The sequence below is a fragment of the Lutra lutra genome, chromosome 6 (genome assembly GCF_902655055.1).
Source record: "Lutra lutra chromosome 6, mLutLut1.2, whole genome shotgun sequence".
NCBI classification, from domain to species: Eukaryota; Metazoa; Chordata; class Mammalia; order Carnivora; family Mustelidae; genus Lutra; species Lutra lutra.
Window position 1 is genome coordinate 31,054,245 of NC_062283.1, and position 19,194 is coordinate 31,073,438.

The 19,194-nt window shown below is 34.4% G+C and overlaps 1 protein-coding gene across 1 annotated transcript in view; it reads right to left on the minus strand.

Annotated features, from left to right (window-relative positions):
- Nucleotides 1-19,194, minus strand: part of TSBP1 (testis expressed basic protein 1) — a 91,877-nt gene that overhangs the window by 19,203 nt on the left and 53,480 nt on the right. Inside the window, exons 28-29 of the mRNA XM_047731973.1 lie at nucleotides 4,932-4,949; nucleotides 1,550-1,570 (exon numbers count right to left, since the gene is read on the minus strand). Coding sequence (XP_047587929.1) covers nucleotides 1,550-1,570; nucleotides 4,932-4,949 — 39 coding nt within the window. The remainder of the gene's footprint in view (nucleotides 1-1,549; nucleotides 1,571-4,931; nucleotides 4,950-19,194) is intronic.

The following is a 19,194-nucleotide window of genomic DNA, read 5'->3' on the forward strand; positions in this document are numbered from 1 at the left end:
AAGTCAATGTACAGAAATCAGTTGCTTTCTTATACACTAACCATGAAAATACAGAAAGAAAAATTAGAGAATCAATTCGATTTACTCTAGCACCAAGAACCATAAGATACATGGGAATAAACCTAACCAAAGAGGTAAAGGATCTGTACTCGAGGAACTGCAGAACACTCATGAAAGAAGTTGAAGAAGACACAAAAAGATGGAAGACCCTTTCATGCTCATGGATCAGAAAAATAAATATTGTTAAAATGTCTATTGCCTAGAGCAATCTATACTTTCAATGCCATTCTGATCAAAATTCCACCGGTATTTTTCAAAGAGCTGGAGCAAACAATCCTAAAATTTGTATGGAATCAGAAGAGACCCCGAATTGCTAAGGAAATGTTGAAAAAGAAAAAAAAAACTGGGTGCATCATGTTACCTGATTTCAAGCTTTACTACAAAGCTGTGATCACCAAGACAGCATGGTACTGGCATAAAAACAGACAGGCCAGTGGAACAGAGTAGAGAGCCCAGTTATGGACCCTCAACTCTATGGTCAAATAATCTTAGACAAAGCAGAAAAAAATATCCAGTGGAAAGAAGACAGTCTCTTCAATAAATGGTGCTGGGAAAATTAGACAGCTATATGTAGAAGAATGAAACTCGACAATTCTCTTACACTAAACACAAAGATAAACTCGAAATGGACAAAAGACCTCAACGTGAGACAGGAATCCATCAGAATCCTAGAGGAGAATATGGGCAGTAACCTCTTCGATATCGGCCACAGCAACTTCTATCAAGATAGGTCTCCAAAGGCAAAGGAAACAAAAGTGAAAATGAATTTTTGGGATTTCATCAAGATCAAAAGCTTCTGTTTGTTTGTTTTTATGGAAGCACAAGTTTTGTAGTTTGCCTGAATAGTATGAAAGGCAAGTCTCAATCACTTCTTTGAAGGAGAAGAAGTCAGAAGAGGGTTTTAAAGTACCCTGACCCTTTTTCACTGAACAGCAGTGGTGGTTCAGGTTGAGATATGATAAACTTTACGAAGGAGAGGACAAAGATCAGCCTTTCTTTTTTGTCTTCAGCTCTATTTTAGTGTTTTCTTTGTTTGCATGTGCAGTCTGTCCCTCCTAATGCTCTCACTCATATCTTCTCATTATATGCTTTCCACCTTTTATCTTTTGGTATTTTGTTTTGTGACCGTAGAGTTTCAGACTGAAATATAAATTTCTTAGTGTGTTATTTCCATGGTTTTTCCTGTGATCTGATCCCAACATATTTTATCAGCATTGTTTCCCTTTGTTTCTCTTTTGTAACTTAATATGGTAACCAAAGAACAACTTTTTTCATTGTCTTTGCTGTTCTGTGGACCTTTGATATACTACCCATCACTCCAAAACTATTTGTAAATTAAAAGAATACTAGAAAATGTGGAGGAGAAGAGGTGCAAAATAATCTAACTCTCAGGGCTCAGACTGGCCAGGTGTGAAAAGTATTAGTGTAAGTAAAGGAACCCAGATGTTACAGAGGACCAGAGGACACTGAAAAAGCAATTAAAACTTACCAGCTGCAACTGGACCAATTACTAAAAAAGAAAATAAAATACATTATTATTTTGAAAAGTTATGTACTTAGTTCCTATTGAAAATCTACTTGGAACTTTGGAAAAGGGACTTTTGGGAAACATGAAATCTTATATGAATATGTTTTACTTTATTAATTCAGTATTAACTACTCTTTAATAACCTAAGGCTATTTTGGAAGGCTTGTTTGATGAGTCATATGAGTAAAGTTACTTTCTCTAATGCAATAACTTTTTTTTTTTAACATTCTTAACCATGTCCAAGGGTCACAATCTTGCAGGAAACTGGCTACCAGTTAAAGGTTAGTAACTTAAGTTCCTTCTTCATTTTCTTCTCTTTCAGCATTATATCTTCGTTTCAAAACTGTCACCAAGTCAGCTCTCATCATGTTCCTTTTTGCAGTACAGAAAGGTTGTAACTATCAACGTAAACACTTTTGTCATGATAATATTTCTGTATGTGTTTCTTTTTCTTTCTGATAATCTCTGGGATTTAATCAGAATTTTAAATCTGACCTAAGAAGTAGCACAAGTAAGACCTGTAAACCATGTAAGATGATGGTTCTTGGACATCTTCAAGGGTGGAGAATAGGGTATAGTGAAAATCAGTTATAATAACAAATGAGAAATCCCAAGAGTTTCAATCTCCTGATCCTCTTCATTAGTCCTAAATCTTTCATGATAATTAACTTTAGAGTAAACCAAATGGAGTTGAGGTTAGCCCCTCTTCCTTTTCTTATCAGTTTTTTAGATAATTTAAAATTCCTTAGGAGCTAGCAATGATTATTTAGATTTCACTTATTTTGCTTTTCTTCCCATTTCAGTCTCTTACCTCATAATGTTTCTGGTCTATTCTTTACTTTTCATAACATTATTATTTTAGTTTTTTTTTTTTAAATCTGAGCTAAATTCTTTATTACTTTAGGAAATCTGTTTTTTTTTTTTAATTGAAAAGTTCATATTATGCCTGTCCTTTTTCTCCTTTGCATCAATAGATTTTTCACTTAAAATCTTTAATTTTAGGACATGCAGAAAAATCTGAGAGCAAAGAAATTGGAAAATATGCCACTTAAGTTTGCATTAACAGGAGTGATTATAACCCATGAAAGGATGAAACCTCAACCCTGTGGGAGTCCAAAGGATGCTAGAATTGCCAAGCAATGGTGTTGAGGGTTTTAGAGGGTGGAAAAAAAAAAAAAAACTCTAATCAACCTAACACAGAATTTAACTTCACCAAAACTCAATTACTAATCATATTCTTTATAGCAGAAGTAGAAAAGAATTCCTGAAACTATCTTCCCTTCTAAGAAGGCAGCTGCAAATAAATATGATATATCAATTCCTTCATTGTTTAATCCAGTAACCTTGGGAAAGGACAGAGGACAAAGCTGGAGGCATCAGTATACCCCAACTTTATATAAATTGCAGGCAACAGAGTGCATGCCAAACTATTACTGTTAGTTATGTTATTAGGAATCATTAATGTCTGGATATTAGTTTCCAGTGAGTATCAAATATTAATTTCTTACAGTCATTGTTGATAAGCATTGTTTATGAGTTTTGAGCTAATACTGACTGTAAAGACTGTTATTACAATAAAATAAAGATTCATTCTTTGCTCATCGGTCCTTTAGAAAAGAGTTGAAATACAGTCATTCGATGGAAATGGCTACCCTTTTTAAATGAGGTAGAGGGAATATGGAGAGCTGCTGAAAGACAGGCAGCTATTGAGTTTATATAGAAAATTTCATCCGAGTCAAAGTCATACCTCCACCTAGGGTCTTGAACAGAATTTGTCTTAATTCTAGTGCTCTTAATTATGGTAACAATGGACAAAGGTTATATAATCTGGTTAAAAATACCCAGCTCTCTCACAACACTTAGTGATTGCACTAGCTTATGTCAACTTCGAAGCTCTTTATGACCGCCAAAGAAGGGACTAAACTCCTAGAGGTACTTCAGAATCCTGTATCAAAGCCAAAAATATACAAGCATTGGAATGTAGTCAATGATATTGTATGGTGACAAATGGTAGTTGCACTTGTGGTGAGCATAGCATAGTGTACAGAGTTGTCCAGTCATTTTGTTGTATGCCTGAAATACCTGTAGAAATCATTGTGTGTCCACTATACTTTAATCAAACAACAACAACCAACCAACCAAACAAATAAACAAAACCCAAAACAGACAAATAGATCCTCTCTGGAAAGATTACTTTGGAAGAGTAACTACTATGATCTTTCGAGTAATTGAGTTGTTAAAGTCATCATCCTTTACTAATAGAGCATGAAAAATTTGTCTATTTTAGGTGGTATTGATAAAGACAGGGAAATATATACAATTCTTAGGAAATTTGGGGGAAAAATTCCACATTCATGGGTAATTTTTGAAAGTGTCTGTCTTGGAAATCATCCACTGAAAAGTATGCTAAAGTAGAACCTTTGAAGCCCTACTAAGAGGAAAAAATCAGGTGTTGCCACATTTGAATTTTCACAATTTTCATATCCTTACTCTTGTGGCTGAGTCCTGGTTTCTCCACTCTTTCTTGCTCTTCATCTTTAGATTTCCCTTGTAGCTTGGTTGTTTGGCAAAATATTTAAAATTGTTTTCCCTAATTATCTTTTTTTTTTAACAGTCATGGTTTAGGGTTTCTGCTGATTTATACATATATAAATCAGTTGTTCCAGTAATATGGAATAGGGACAATGAAAACATCAAATTTAAAGGCCCTAGAGGTTACACAGATTAAAGATTTAGAGAAATTAAATGCTTTACCCAGAGCCACATATCTGGTTAAGTGTTCTGGTTGAAATCTGAACCTAGGTCGATCTGATTACTTTATTAACCATTGCAATATATTACCTTAGCCAATTTTGTTTTTATAATTTAATATCATGTATATGGTTTTATTTAATATTTAGAATTATTCCTTAGAGCATATCTATTAAAATGGAATTATGAGTTTAAGAGATACTGTATTTCATTGTATCTTGCAACAAAATGTAAGTTTGCTTTCTAAAAGGTTCACATAAGTTTAAAAGGGATCAATGATGTACAAATATATATTTTTTACCAAAGCATTGCTGACACTGCTTTTCATATTTAAATTTTTCTTTTTATTAGGTGAAAAATACTACCTCAGGGTCTTAATTTTCTATCATTTATTTATCTATTTACCTAGGCATTGGGCGTATTATAGTTTCTAAATTCATTTGTAACTTAAAGAGGTACTAGATAATGGGGAGGTAAAGGGGCTTGAAACCATGAATGTGAAACACTTTGCTTCAGGGAAATTTTTCTAAGGGACACTGGAATTAAGAAATAGATGAATAAAGAAAAGAGAAATAGATGAATAATAACTTACCAACAGGCACTGGAGTAACTGGCAGAATAACATGAATAAAAATACATTAACCAGAGTTTTTGACCAAAAATATAGTTTCCTTCTTTTCTTTTTCCAAGGTATTATTAGCAAAGAGATCTTTGAGAGACACCAAACCTCCCCCAGTAAAAACATCCACAGTAAAATAAGAGGGATTAGTATTTCTTTTGTGGTACAAGAATAGTTTCAGTCTGACTTAACTGGCTTTCATATATTTCAACTTAGTGGAAAGACAGAGCAGGCTGGGACATCTGTGCTTCTGCCATTCTTTTTCTTTCTCATCTAGTATAGAGGATTTAAATCCTGCAGAGAACTTTAAACAATAGCAAATTTGAATGCTAATTGTGGTTATTCTCTTTCCTTTCCTTACACCTTAGATATCTTCCTGATTTTTCCTTTATCCTCTGTTGGTATCTCCTCATTTGGGAAATCCCACTGTATATTATATATCTTTCCTTTTGGCTGTGTGGCAATTTTTATTTGTTATTAAAAGGTATTTGAAATTGTTTTTCGAAAACAAAATGTTTCTTTTATACTTAGTCTCTTAGTCAAATGTTTATTCTTTCTATTGAGTGAGTAATTACCCAGCCAGTTACCAAGGGGGAGAGGAAATATTTATAAATACAAGCATTAAATGGAATTGGTCAAAGTTAGAAAAAATGTTCTCCTTATTTTGGGATCCCAAATTGTACCAGATTTATGAAAACAAAAGGAACTTACAGATAGGTACTGCTCCATGTGCTAAAATACAAATACAAATTATTAGTATAGGTTGACACTGATCATGAAATTGACATTGATAATAATCTTACTGAGACTGTTTCCAGACAAGAATTTCCAGAATGAAAAGGGAAAGTAAACTCCAGAACTTTGACCTGAGTTACTTTAATCTCTCTTTTCCAGTAGTAACACAGTCATTTTGAAAAAGTGGCAAAGAAGTGTTATTTTTCTCTTATCATCCAGTTTCTTTCAAAAATTGAAATGCCACAGAGCTGGAAAAGCCTCATTTTCTATAAATTTTGCTTCCATTTTCATTTTGCTCCCTTCTCGCATTGCTTACTCTTTCATGAGTTTTCCTACTTTTATCTGTGATTTCTACCTTATATTTAGTTGAAAATGTATTTTGTTGAAAAGTCGGTAGAGGCAATCCAAAGAAGTTTTCATCTCACTCTTAATTATTTCTGTTTCTCAGTTTCATTTTCCAGATATTATTCAGTAATCCAAGAGGGAAGAAGTTGGTCAATGTGTAAGCAAAGATCAGTGCATAGGAGTGGCGCCAGCCCAGTTAGAAACGAGGAAAAATCTGATTTTTCCTGCTTCCTTCCTCAGGCTATAGTATGTGATCTCTTTTATGTCCTTATCATGAGTCTTTTTAAGTAGATAAAGTCTTGTTTTAAGTGGGACATTTTAACTCACTAAGAAAAAAAAATCAATCATGTTTATTTTTTCCACCAATCTTTTTTTTTAATTTTTTAAAAATTTTATTTATTTATTTGACAGACAGAGATCACAAGTAGGCAGAGAGACAGGCAGATTGAGAGGCAGAGAAAGAGGAAGGGAAGCAGGCTCCCGACCAAGCAGAGAGCCCAGTGCGGGGCTCGATCCCAGGACTCTGGGATCATGACCTGAGCCGAAGGCAGAGGCTTTAACCCACTGAGCCACCCAGGCGCCCCTTTTTCCACCAATCTTTATGGTCTCTGTTTTATATAAAATCATTGATATTCTAGTAGGATTCGGAGTAGAGGGTATGGGAAATATAATGTCTATCTTTCTTTTGAAATGGAAACAGCTGCATTTAGGGAGAAAAAAACCCACAATGAGTGCATAACAGAAACAAAAAGGGAGTTTCTTAGAATTGCAGGTGTCATAAAGTGGATACAGAGAACATGACTGCCATTGATACTGTTCAATGACTGAAAACAAATATATTCTCAATTACTGCTCAAGCATTTATGTGAGACGCAAGAGCTCCATTTTTAGAAGAAGTGGGAGAAATGAACTACTTTTTCTTTGCATTCTCCCCAGTTTCTCTGAAGAAGGGTGTCAGGAATGTTTAAATTCATATGTAAACTCCCAGAGGGCAGTTATTTTCTTCACTTTTGGTCCCTGCTGTATCCCCAGTGTTTGACACAGAGTAGGCCCTCAATAAGCGAATAATCAATTAATTAATTAATTGAGATCTCAATTGATTTAACTCTGCCAACTGAATTTTATTTCTGACATCTCCTACATTTAAAATTTTCTACCAAAACCATTTATAAACTCCAGTAAAGTAGTTACAACTAGCATATTTTTCCATAGGCGACAATTTACAACCAATGTTCAGAAACATTATTTCTAATTCCAGGTCAGCTTTAGCCAGCTTAGTATTTGGTTTGCCCTCCGTGGGTTTTTTACTTTCTAAAATAATTCCTCAGTTACTACAGAGGAAGTCATTTAATATAAAAACAAGAAAGACAAACTTGAAAAATTTGAATGTTAAGGTCTTGCATGTTCAGAAAAGGATATAACTAATGTTGGAACCAACCCCAGAATTGATGAATAGATATAGAACTTACTTGCAAAAAAGAAATCAAATGAGTGAGTGAGTGAAAGATTTCTGGATGAACAGCAGAGTTACTTCTCAAAATTTATGCTAGAAGTTTTGAAATAAGAGAGACCACCAGATGCTGCACTTAGAATCAGTTCAATATGATTTGAGAATGAATATCTTCACATTGTTTTGCTAATGTCCCTTTTAATTTGGATGCCTTTTTGGAAAGAAAGGTTAAGAGATGGGAGATGCTATTTCTGGTTTCTCTCTGCTAATTCAAACTCTTCATCAACTAGAGAGATTTTTATGTTACTGACACTTTGTTTTCTTCTTACTATTCCTCTCTTCCCATCACTTCTTTGGAATGATTGTATTGGTTTATCATGAGCATTGCTATGATTCTTGTTTTGCTAATTGCTGTTCATTATGTTAATTTTAGAAAGTTTTCTCTTTTCCCTATAAACATACATATTGTAGGGCTGGGTGACTGTATTTCTCACCATTTGACTGGGATGGAGGCACTGCTGGGCCTTTAGAGCCTGAACTGAATCCCAATTTCTGCTGCTTATATTGTGGCATCATGGGCAAGTTACCTAGTCTCACTCTTTTATTGTCTTTGTAATAGGAATAACAATCCCTATCTGACACAATGTATATGCATATATAAAGTGCTGAGTACAGTGCCTTGTACATTGAATAAATATTAATAAATACAAAAATAAAAATTATATAAAAATTAAAATTAAATAAAAACTGAATAAATATTATTTATTATTATAGTACCACATTAAGTACCAATTAGTTTCAATTATAGCCTCTAAATGGACCTTGATAGTTGAAAATGGAACAAACTACTGGAAATAGGAATAGAGAAACAAGAAGTTAGAAGGTGAGAAATGCTGAAAATATTAATAAACTACAGAGTCAGAAATATAGATCTTAAGTCTTGGTGCATTCATACTAAAGCAGAGCATAAAACAGCTTCTAGATTCCATAAAAAAACCCAATGTTAACAATATAATTGAGAGAAACATGGAACTTACTCTTAGATTTCTCAGGTCTTGCTTTAATAAAAAAGACAAACAAATTAGTGTGGTTGTCTGATGAAACAGAAACACATTTTCACTGATGTCATTCCAATATAAGCATCACACACTGAACAATAATGAAAAGGATGATTACTCAGGGACCACTTTGCCTTGGGAATGTTCTGGAAGGAGGAATCCAGAGCTAGTGATGGAACTCACTTTTCCTTTTTCTTCTAGATCCCTGACTGTGTGAAGTCAGGAAATGTGTCATATTCCAACCTATTTTAGTTGAGCTACTTTCTTGGTCCCCCTTTGTCATTTTACTTTTCCAGTCTGCACCGATAATCTTTTTTTTTTTCTTTAAAGATTTTATTTATTTGACAGACAGAGATCACAAACAGGCAGAGAGGCTGGCAGAGAGAGGAGGACGCAGGCTCCCCAATGAGCAGAGAGCCCGACATGGGACTGGATCCCAGGGCCCTGGGAACATGACCTGAGCTGAAAGCAGAGGCTTTAACCCACTGAGCCCCCCAGGCGCCCCTCAACTGATAATCTTAATCTTTGTGGTCCTCACCAAGATTCCTTACTTAATTTGCCCACTCTGTCACTCCCTTCAGTGAGAGAGGTTTTATTTTCTCTTCATCGAATCCCACACTTAGCATGGCCTCTGCAAGAGCAGGCATTTAACAAATGTTTACTGAATCAAGGGAAAAAAATCACCCTACTATATGTAGCCAGCATCAGAATGCTCCTCCTTTCCCTCTGTTCTCTTCAAGCACCCATTAAGAAGATTTTGAGCCTTATAGGTGAAACAGGTATGGGGTCTATGAAGGCATGCAGAGATCTCTGCTACAAGATGCAGGAGGGTGAGCAAAAGAGATTGCTGGGAGAGTAGTGAACATATGATATTCTGTGCCTAAGTCCTGGAAAGCTTTTAGTTTTAAGATATTCAAAACTTGATCAGTCTAGGAAAAATGATTTCTAAGGTATAAGGAGTGTTTTTTTAAATAATTTAGCAAGAGGTGAAATAATTAATATACTTTGGGGGCAACTTAATACACTTGGGGCAGCTTTTTTGGTTCTAGAGAATCACTAGAAAGAGACAGGTGTGACAAAGCAAAGCAGAGATGAGATGACAAAGTAAGATTTGAAAAGGAAGTATCTGAAACACTATGACTCTGAGTAATCAAACTACATGTAAGAATGAGAAAACACACAAGAAAATTATTGTTTTCTAAGTATGAATTTGGGTTGCATTAATGGTGAAAACTGTTCCTTGACTGTGGGAGATTATGTGTGTGTATGTGTATTCTTGTTCACAGTTGAGTAAGCAACAATTTCACTAAAGTATTGTTATGAGACTGAACTCCAGATGTGCTATTTTGGGGCTCAGGTTATAAGTATCAGTGCAGAGTATAAAAATTTCATTTTTTATGGAACCCAGCACCCCAAGTAATTTTGAAGATCAGTGATTTTTTTTCAGAAGCTGCACCTTGACAAACAAGGGCATCACTCATGGAAGTAAGTGGGGTTCCTTCAAATAGCCTCATGGACATTAAATAAAATAAGAGGAACCAGAGGTTTGTTCTGGTAGACTAATGGGTGAAAATGTGTCATCACCCCCTTAGAGATTCTCAGAGCTTGAAGAAGCAGGATGCATTGCAAGAGAGGCTGAATCTTTTGTGGGTGGACACACTTGTGATCCACAGCAAATGTCATGATGACCTGCCTCCTTAGGGTTTCACAGTATTATTGTTTTATTTGCTTTCTTTTTATTTTGAGATACTGTAAAAAATAATATCTCAGAAATAAAAAAAATCTTACTACTTGTAATGTTTGTCATAGTTGTTCCCAATTTTTCTTCTAAGAAAAAAGATAATATAGGGATGTCCAAGATTACCCTTTGAATCACCAATCCCAGGTTCATTTTCTTCCCTTAATTTAGCATTCAGTGTGTATCCAGCAATTTTAAAAAGTACTTTCCTATATATGTGGATCCTTAAGCAATAGGGTAGGTTTCAATATTTTTTGCTTTAACTTGCATGTTTCTTTTTTTAAAATATTGATACATAAATTGTTATTCAATTCTCTGAAATACTTATTCTCTATTATTATGTGTCATCTTTTATTATTAGTTTGTATCAGGAAATACCATTTTTCATCTGGTTTGTTTCCATTCAACACTATGACTGGAGCTCTTTTCTCAATTGCATATACAGACACTAGAGTTAGTTCATTTTAAACTACTGAAAATTATTCTATTTTATGAGTTTACATATGTTAATTTATTTCTGATTTTTGAATGTCACAGTAAACATCTTTGTACATGACATTTTATGTACAAATGTAAGACTTTACTCTTGTGTTTATACCCAGAAGTAAATTCAAGATTTTATTTATTTGAGAGGGAGGGATTGCGGTGTTGGGGGGATGGGGTGGACAGAAGGGGAGAGAGTCTCGAACGGACTCCACACTGAGCACAGAACCTGACTTGGGGTTCGATCTCAAAATCCTAAGATCATGACCTGAGTGGAAAACCAGAGTCTGATGCTCAACCAACTGTACCACCCAGGTCTTAATAAATATTTGATCTTGTCAAGCTTTAAAATTTTTCCTGATATATGTGGAGAAAAGAAGTATCTCACTTTATGTTGTATTTTTGATTATTAATGAGATTTGGAAACTTATGTTTATTAGGCATTCAGTTTCCCTATTTTGTGAACTGTTTATTCTTATCCTTAAATCATTTATTTTTCTTACTGATTGTGAGATTTTATTTATATTCTTAATGCTGATAACATTGATAGTTATGCACACCGCAAATATTTTCTCTTAGTCTGACTCCCTCTTATCTTTTAACATTATTTGTAGTGTGTTTGGTCAATAAAAAGTTTTGAATTTTTATTAATCAACATTTATGTTACCTGTTTTCTCAGTATTTTAAAAGAAAGCCTCCTTATCTGAGTCATAAACCTATTCTCCTAAATAAGGGTCTGTCTCTGGATTCTTGATTTTGTCACACTGATTTTTTCCCAACTTCTGCTGCTCATTTTTTTAAAAGATTTTATTTATTTATTTGATAGAGAGAGAGATCAGAAATAGGCAGAGCGGCAGGCAGAAAGAGAGGAGGAAGCAGGCTCTCTTCTGAGCAGAGAGCCCAATGTGGGGCTCGATCCCAGGACTCTGGGATCATGAACCTAGCCGAAGGCAGAGGCTTAACACACTGAGCCACCCAGGCGCCCCTGCTGCTCATTTTTTAAATCAGATATTTTGCTATTGAGTTGATGAGTTCCATATGTAGAACATATGGGATATATATATATATATATAAAATGACTCCTTATCAGGTAGGGCATTTGCAGATAATTTTTTCTAATTTCATAGATTGTCTTTTCATTTTGCAGTTCATTTCTTTTTCTATACAGTAGCCTTTTAGTTTGGTGTAGTTCCATCTTATTATTTTGTCCGATGTTAAGGAGTTATTCCCTTTATCTTTTCCTAAGAATTTTACAGTTTTCAGTCTTATCCATTTTGAGTTTATTTTTGTGAGTGGAGTAAGATAGGAGTCTAATTTCATTCTTTTGCTTGTGAATATTTTTTCCCCAGCATCGTTTATTGAAGATACTATCCTTTCCCCATTGAATATTCTTGGGTCCGCTGTCAAATGTTACTTGACTATCTACGAATGGGTTTATTTCTGAGCTCTCAATTCTATTCCATTGGTCTCTGTGTCTGTTTAATGCCACTAACATACAATTTTGATTACTATAGCTTTGTAATAGCCTGGATGAGATGTGATGCCTCCAGCTTTGTTCTTGTTCCTTGGGATGACTTTGGTTATTCAGAATCTTTTTGTTACCACACAAATTTAGAATTGTGTTTTCTGTTTCTATGAACAATGGAAATTTGATAGGAACTGGAAATTTGATAGGAATTCCATTAACTCTATAGATGGCTTTGGGCTTTGGGTAGTACTGAGTTTTAGCAGTATTAATTCTTCCAATCCATGGAATATTTTTCTATTTGTGTCTTCATTTTTTTTTAAGATTGTATTTATTTGAGAGAGAGAGAGAGAGAGCACAAGCGGGGGGATGGCAGAGGAACTGGGAGAAGCAGACTCTTTGCTGAGCAGGGAGCTTGACCCAGGGCTAGATCCCAGGACGCTGAGATCATGACCTGAGCCAAAGGCGGACCTTAACCGTTATTAGTTCTAACAGATTTTTGGTGGAATCTTTAAAGATTTGTGTATATAAAATCATATCACATGCATGCAAAAAGTGCAGAGAGCTTTGTTTCTTCCTTTCCAATCTGAATGCCTTTAATTTCTTCTCCTTAACTAACTACTCTGGACAGGACTTCCAGTACTATATTGACTAGGAGTGGTGAGAGTGGGCACCCTTTCCTTGTCTCTGATATTAAGGAAAAGCTTTCAACTTTTGCTATAGGGTGTGATGTTTGCTGCGGGTTCTTTATATATGGGCTTTATTATATTGAGGTATATTTCTTCTACATCTAATTTGTTGAGAATTTTTATTATGAAAATATAGTGAATTTTGTCAGATGCTTTCTTTGCATATATTGAGATGATCATATGATTTTTATCTTCTGTTCTACTAATGTGATGTGGCACATTTTTTGATTTGCATGTATTGAGCCATCCAGGGATAAATCCCACTTTATCATTGTGTATGATCATATCAATGTGATATTTACTAGTATTTTGTTTAGACTTTTTTGCATCTTTATTCATCAGGAGTATTGGTTTGTAATTTTCTTTTATTGTAGTGTCTTTATTTGTCTTTATCACAAGGTTAATGCTGGCCTCATAAAATTTGTAAGTGGTCCTCCATTCACTTTTTGGGGAAGAGCTTGGCAGAGATTAGTGTCACCTCTTTTTATGTGTTTGATGTAATTCACCAGTGAAACTGCTGTTCGGCATTTTTTGTTGTTGTTGGGAGGTTTTGATTACTACTATAATCTCCTTACACATTATTGGCCAGTTCAAATTTTATTATTTCCTGATTCAGTCCTGGTAAGTTGTATGTTCCTGGTAATTTATCCATCTCTTCTAGGTTATCCAGTTGTTGGCATATAAGTGTTCATAGTAGTCTTATGATCTTTTGTGTTTCCATAGGTTTCACTTTTAAAAGGGACGCCTGGGTGGCGCAGTGGGTTAAAGCCTCTGCCTTCAGCTCAGGTCATGGTCCCATGGGGTACTGGGATCAAACCTTGGGATCAACCCCCGCATCAGGCTTTCTGCTCAGCCTCTCTGCCTACTTGTAATCTATCTGTCAAATAATTAAATCTTTTAAAAAAATGTTTCAGTTGTAATGACTTTTGTTTCATTTCTGATTTTGGTTGCATCTTCTCTCTTTTTTACTTATTCCAACAGTTTGTCAATTTTGTTTTTCTCTTCCCAAAACCAGGACTTTGTTTCATTGATCTTTTCTATTATTTTTCTGGTCTCTATTTCATTTATTTCTGATCTGATCTTTGTTATTTCTTTCCTTCTGCTAAGTTTGTCTTAGTTTGTTTTTTTGTAATCCCTTGAGGTATAAAGTTAGGTTGTTTGTAGGCCAATTTCTTAATATAGTTGTTTTTCAATAAAACTTCCCCCTGAGAACTACTTTTGCTATATCTCGTAAGTTTTCGTATGTTGTATTTCCACTTTTTGTTTTGAGAAATTTTTTAATTTGCTTTTTGATTTCTTCTGTAACCCATTGGTTGTTCAGCAGCGTGTTGTTTAATGTCTGCACATTTGTGAATTTTCTTTTTCTCTTAGTTTGATTTCTAGTTTCATAGCATTGTGATTGGAAAAAGTATTTGCTATGATTTCAATCTTCTGTATTTGCTAAGCCTTATGTTTTGACCTAAAATATATCTATTCTGGAGAATATGTGTGTGCACTTGAGAAGAATGTTTATTTAGCTCTTGGTAGAATATTCTGTATATGTCTGTTAGATTCATTGGTCTAAGGTATGTTTCAAATCTTGTTTCCTCACTAATTTTCAGTCTATACATGATCTTTTCATTGTTGAAAGGTATTGAAATCCCCTACTCTTATTCTATTGTTGTCTACTTCTCCTTTCATATGTTAGTATTTGCTTAATATATTTAGTTGCTCCAATGTTGGGTGCATATACATTTACAATTGTTATATCCTTTTGAAAAATCGATCACTTTATAGAGATGTAGTGAACTTTGTCTCTTGTTACAATCTTTGTTTTAAAATCTGTTTTGTCTGATTCAAGTACAGCTACCTCTGTGCCCTCTCGTGACTTCCTCATGCAGGCAATGTCATTGTCATCCCTTCACTATAAATCTAAGTGTGTCCTTAAAGGTGAAGTGAGTTTTTTGTTGGTAGCATATACCTAGATCTTGTTTTTTAATCCATTTTGCCTTTTGATTGAAGAATTTAGTCAATTTATATATAAGGTAATTATTGATAAGTAAGGATTTACTAGTGCTATCTTATTGGTTTTGGATGTTTTTAAGTCCCTTGTTCTTGTATTCCTTTTTTGCTGTCATTCTTTGTGAATTGATGATTTCCTAAGTGGTATGATTTGACTCCCCCTTCTTTTTTTTCTTTTGTGGATATGCTGTAGGTTTTTGTCTTGTGGTTATTTTGAGGCTTACATAAAACATTTTATAGCAGTCTATTTTAATCTGATATTTTCAATCCTGTACAAAAACTCTATCTTTTTATTTCTTCTCCTATATTTTTATGTTTTTCATGTCATAATTTTCTTCTTTGTATAGCATGACCATAACAAATTATTGTAGTTATAGTTTTTTTAATACTTTTGTCATTTAAACCTTTATCCTAGATTTAAGTGATCAACACACTACCATATATCAGTAATAGAATATTCTGAATTTGACTATATGTTTAACTTTACCAGTATGTTATATATTTTCATATTATTAGTGAGCAATATTTCATTTCACTTCAAAGGATTCCTTTCAGAATTTCTTGTAAGTCAGGTCTAGTGGTGATAAAGTTCCTCAGTTTTTGTTTCTTTGAGAAAGTCTTTCTCTTTCCTCCATTCCTGAAGGAAAACTTTGCTTGGTTGTCTTTCTGGTTTGCAATCTTTTCCTTTCAGCACTTTGAATATATCAATCTATCTCCTGGCCTGTAAGAGTTCTGCTGAGAAGTTAACTTAAAGCCTTATGATGGCTCCCTTATAAGTAAAACTATTTTTTTCTCTTGTTGATTTTAATTTTTTTTAATTTTTTAAATTTTTATTAACATATAATGTATTATTTGCCCCAGGGGTACAGGTTTGTGAATCATCAGACTCACACATTTCATAGCACTCACCATAGCACATACCCTCCCCAATGTCTATAACCCAGCCCCCCTCTCCCTACCCCCATACTCCCCAGCAATCCTCAGTTTGTTTTGTGAGATTAAGAGTCTCTTATGGTTTGTCTTCCTCCTGATCCCATTCCATCTTGTTTCACTTTTTCCTTCCCTACCCCCCACAACCCCCTGCCCGCCTCTCAAATTCCTCATATCAAAGAGATCATATGATAATTGTCTTTCTCTGATTGACTTATTTCGCTCAGCATAATACCCTCTAGTTCCATCCATGCCATTGCAAGTGGAAAGATTTCATTTCTTTTGATGGCTGCAATATATATATATATATATCACATCTTCTTTATCAATTCATCTGTTGATGGACATCTAGGTTCTTTCCACAATTTGGCTATGGTGGACATTGCTGCTATAGACATTTGGGTGCATTTGTCCCCTTGGATCACTACATTTGTATCTTTAGGGTAAATACCCAATAGTGTGATTGCTGGGTCATAGGGTAGCTCTATTTTCAACTTTTTGAGGAACTTCCATGTTGTTTTCCAGAGTGGCTTCACCAGCTTGCATTCCCACCAACAGGTTGGAGGGTTCCCCTTTTCTGTATGCTCACCAACATCTGTCATTTCCTAACTTGTTAATTTTAGCCATTCTGACTGGTGTGAGGTGGTATCTCATCATGGTTTTGCTTTGTATTTCCCTGAAGATGAGTGATGTACAGCACTTTTTCCTCTTGCTGCTTTTAAAATTCTTAGTCTTTGCTTTTAGATAGTATAATTAATGTGCTTGGACAAAAGTGTTTTGGGTGGAAATTTTGAGATGATTCACTAGCTTCAAGAATTTGGATTTCCAAATTTCTTACCAGTTTGGGAAATTTCTTGTCATTATTACTTTAAATAAGCTTTCTATTCCTTTCCCCCTCTTTTTCTGGGGCTCCAAGAATATGCAGATTGTTTCTTTTAATTGTATCCCATAATTCATGTGGGCTTTCTTTACTCTTTTTCATTCTTTTTCTTTTTTTTTGCTCCTCTGACTAGATGATTTCAAATAACTTGCCTTCTAGTTCACTATTTTTTTTAAGATTTTATTTATTTATTTGACAGAGAGAGATCACAAGTAGACGGAGAGGCAGGCAGAGAGAGAGAGAGAGAGAGGGAAGCAGGCTTCCTGCTGAGCAGAGAGCCCGATGTGGGATTCGATCCCAGGACCCTGAGATCATGACCTGAGCCGAAGGCAGCGGCCTAACCCACTGAGCCACCCAGGCGCCCCTGCTCATTATTATCATTAGTAAATAGATGAATTCTGCATTATAATTATATATTGACAAAAGTCACTACACATGTGCTACATCAACATTGTAAAAGTCGACACTGAAATTATTTCCATCAGGGAGTCAATAATATAGAGGAGCAAATGGGCTTGAAGGCCTGGTGCTAAACTGAACTATTGATCTATTTAACAGTAGACAATACCGGTTAGATGGCTAACCTGTCTTCCATCCCACCCATCCCTTCTTCCTCCTTACTTCTTCTTTCTCTTACCCTACCTATCTAATCTCCTTATATTCTCTCTCAGTTTATTTCAGGATACAAGTTTTTCCATCTCCTGTAATAACAAGTGCTCAGAGAAAATGGCTAGGTAAAAATAAGGTGTTCCATTTGATTTCTCTATAGATAAGACAACACATTTTTTGGAGGTTTATCCTTAGGAGATTTGTAAATTTTATTTCTTTAGTGAGTGGTATAATTTTATTTTCAAATTATATTTTCTAAAATGTTATTGCTGACATAAGAATGTTTTAAGTTCTGTTTGTTTTTGTATCTAGCAACTTTGCTGACTTTGTATTAAGAATTAGCAGTTTGTTCATGTTTCATAGTCTTTTATGCAAATAATCATAGTCTGAAAATAATGACAAAATTCTTCCTTTTCTTTGTCTTTATATCTTTTTTGTTTTATTGCACAGGCTGGCATAAATTAGTAGTAGTAATATTATTCTTGATTTTTACTTGAGTGACAATGGTTCTAAAATGTTGTTTTTTAGAATTCTTAAGAAAGATAAAGGAATAAATCTCTTTTATGAGATTAAGGAAATTCTTATTTATTCCCTTTTGAGTTTTTATTTCTTGCTAATCAGAGTTTTGGTTAGAATTCTTTGTTGAATCTTATAAAATAAGTTTTCTTCATCTTTTTAAATGATCAACATTTTTCTCCTTTTATCTATGAATTTAGCAAATTTATTGATAGTTTTTTAAATAATTTCTATCATGGTTATGAGGCATTAAAAATAAATATAGTATCACTGTGTTTATGATCAGTGTATCATTGCACTATTTGTTTAGGAATTTTATATCTGTGTTTCTAAGTAAAATATGTCTATGAATTTTTTAAAAGATATATTTATTTATTTATTTGAGAGAGAGAAAGAATGAGAGAGAGAGAGCACAGGCTGAGTGAGGGGCAGAGAGGGAAGCAGACTTCCCACTGAGCAGGGAACTCAGTGCAGGGCTCAGTGGGAACTCTGGGATCATGATCTGAGCAGAAGGCAGTGGCTTAACTGACTAACCTCCCCAGCCCCAGGTAACCCTATGCATTTTTTTTCTTATACAATTTTTTCCTTGCCTTGAAATTAAGGAATTACAACATCATAAAATGAGTTCAAGTAGATTTCATTTCTTTCCTATTCTTTGGCAGAGTTCCAAATACAAGAATTATCTGTTTTTTGAAAATTTGGCAAAACCATCTTGTCTGGGACTTTTTTTTTTAAGATTTATTTATTTGAAAGAGAGAGAGACAGAGAGAGCATGAGTGGAGAGAGGGGCAGAAGGAGAGGAAGAAGCAGACTCCCTGCTGAGCAGGAAGTCTAATGTGGGGCTCGATCCCAGGAGCCTGGGATCATCACCTGAGCAGAAGTGACCTGAGCTGAAGTCTACAATTAACCAACTGAGCCACCCAGGCACTCCTGGGGCTTTAAAGTGAGAGGGTTTTTCTGACTCACTTTTCATTTTATTTTATAATTATCGACAACATTTGGGTTTTATTTCTTCTTGAGTCAGTTTTGATAATTCACATATTTTTCAAAAAATTGGTAAAATTTTGGTAAATTGGTAAATTGGTAAAATTCCAAAAAATTTTCAAAAAATGCTAGAAATTTTTATTGTATTGATAAGTAAGTTCCTTTTTTATTCCTACATTTGTGTTTTTCCTTTTTCCATTAAAATTTTTTCAACAAAATAAAAAAGATTATTTTTTAATGTTTAATTATAATTTTATTAATTTCTTCTACTTTTGGTGTTTTTTTCTTTTTTTATTCTTTCAGCTTTTTGAGGTATAACTGACAAGTAAAACTGTAAGATAATAAAGTGTACA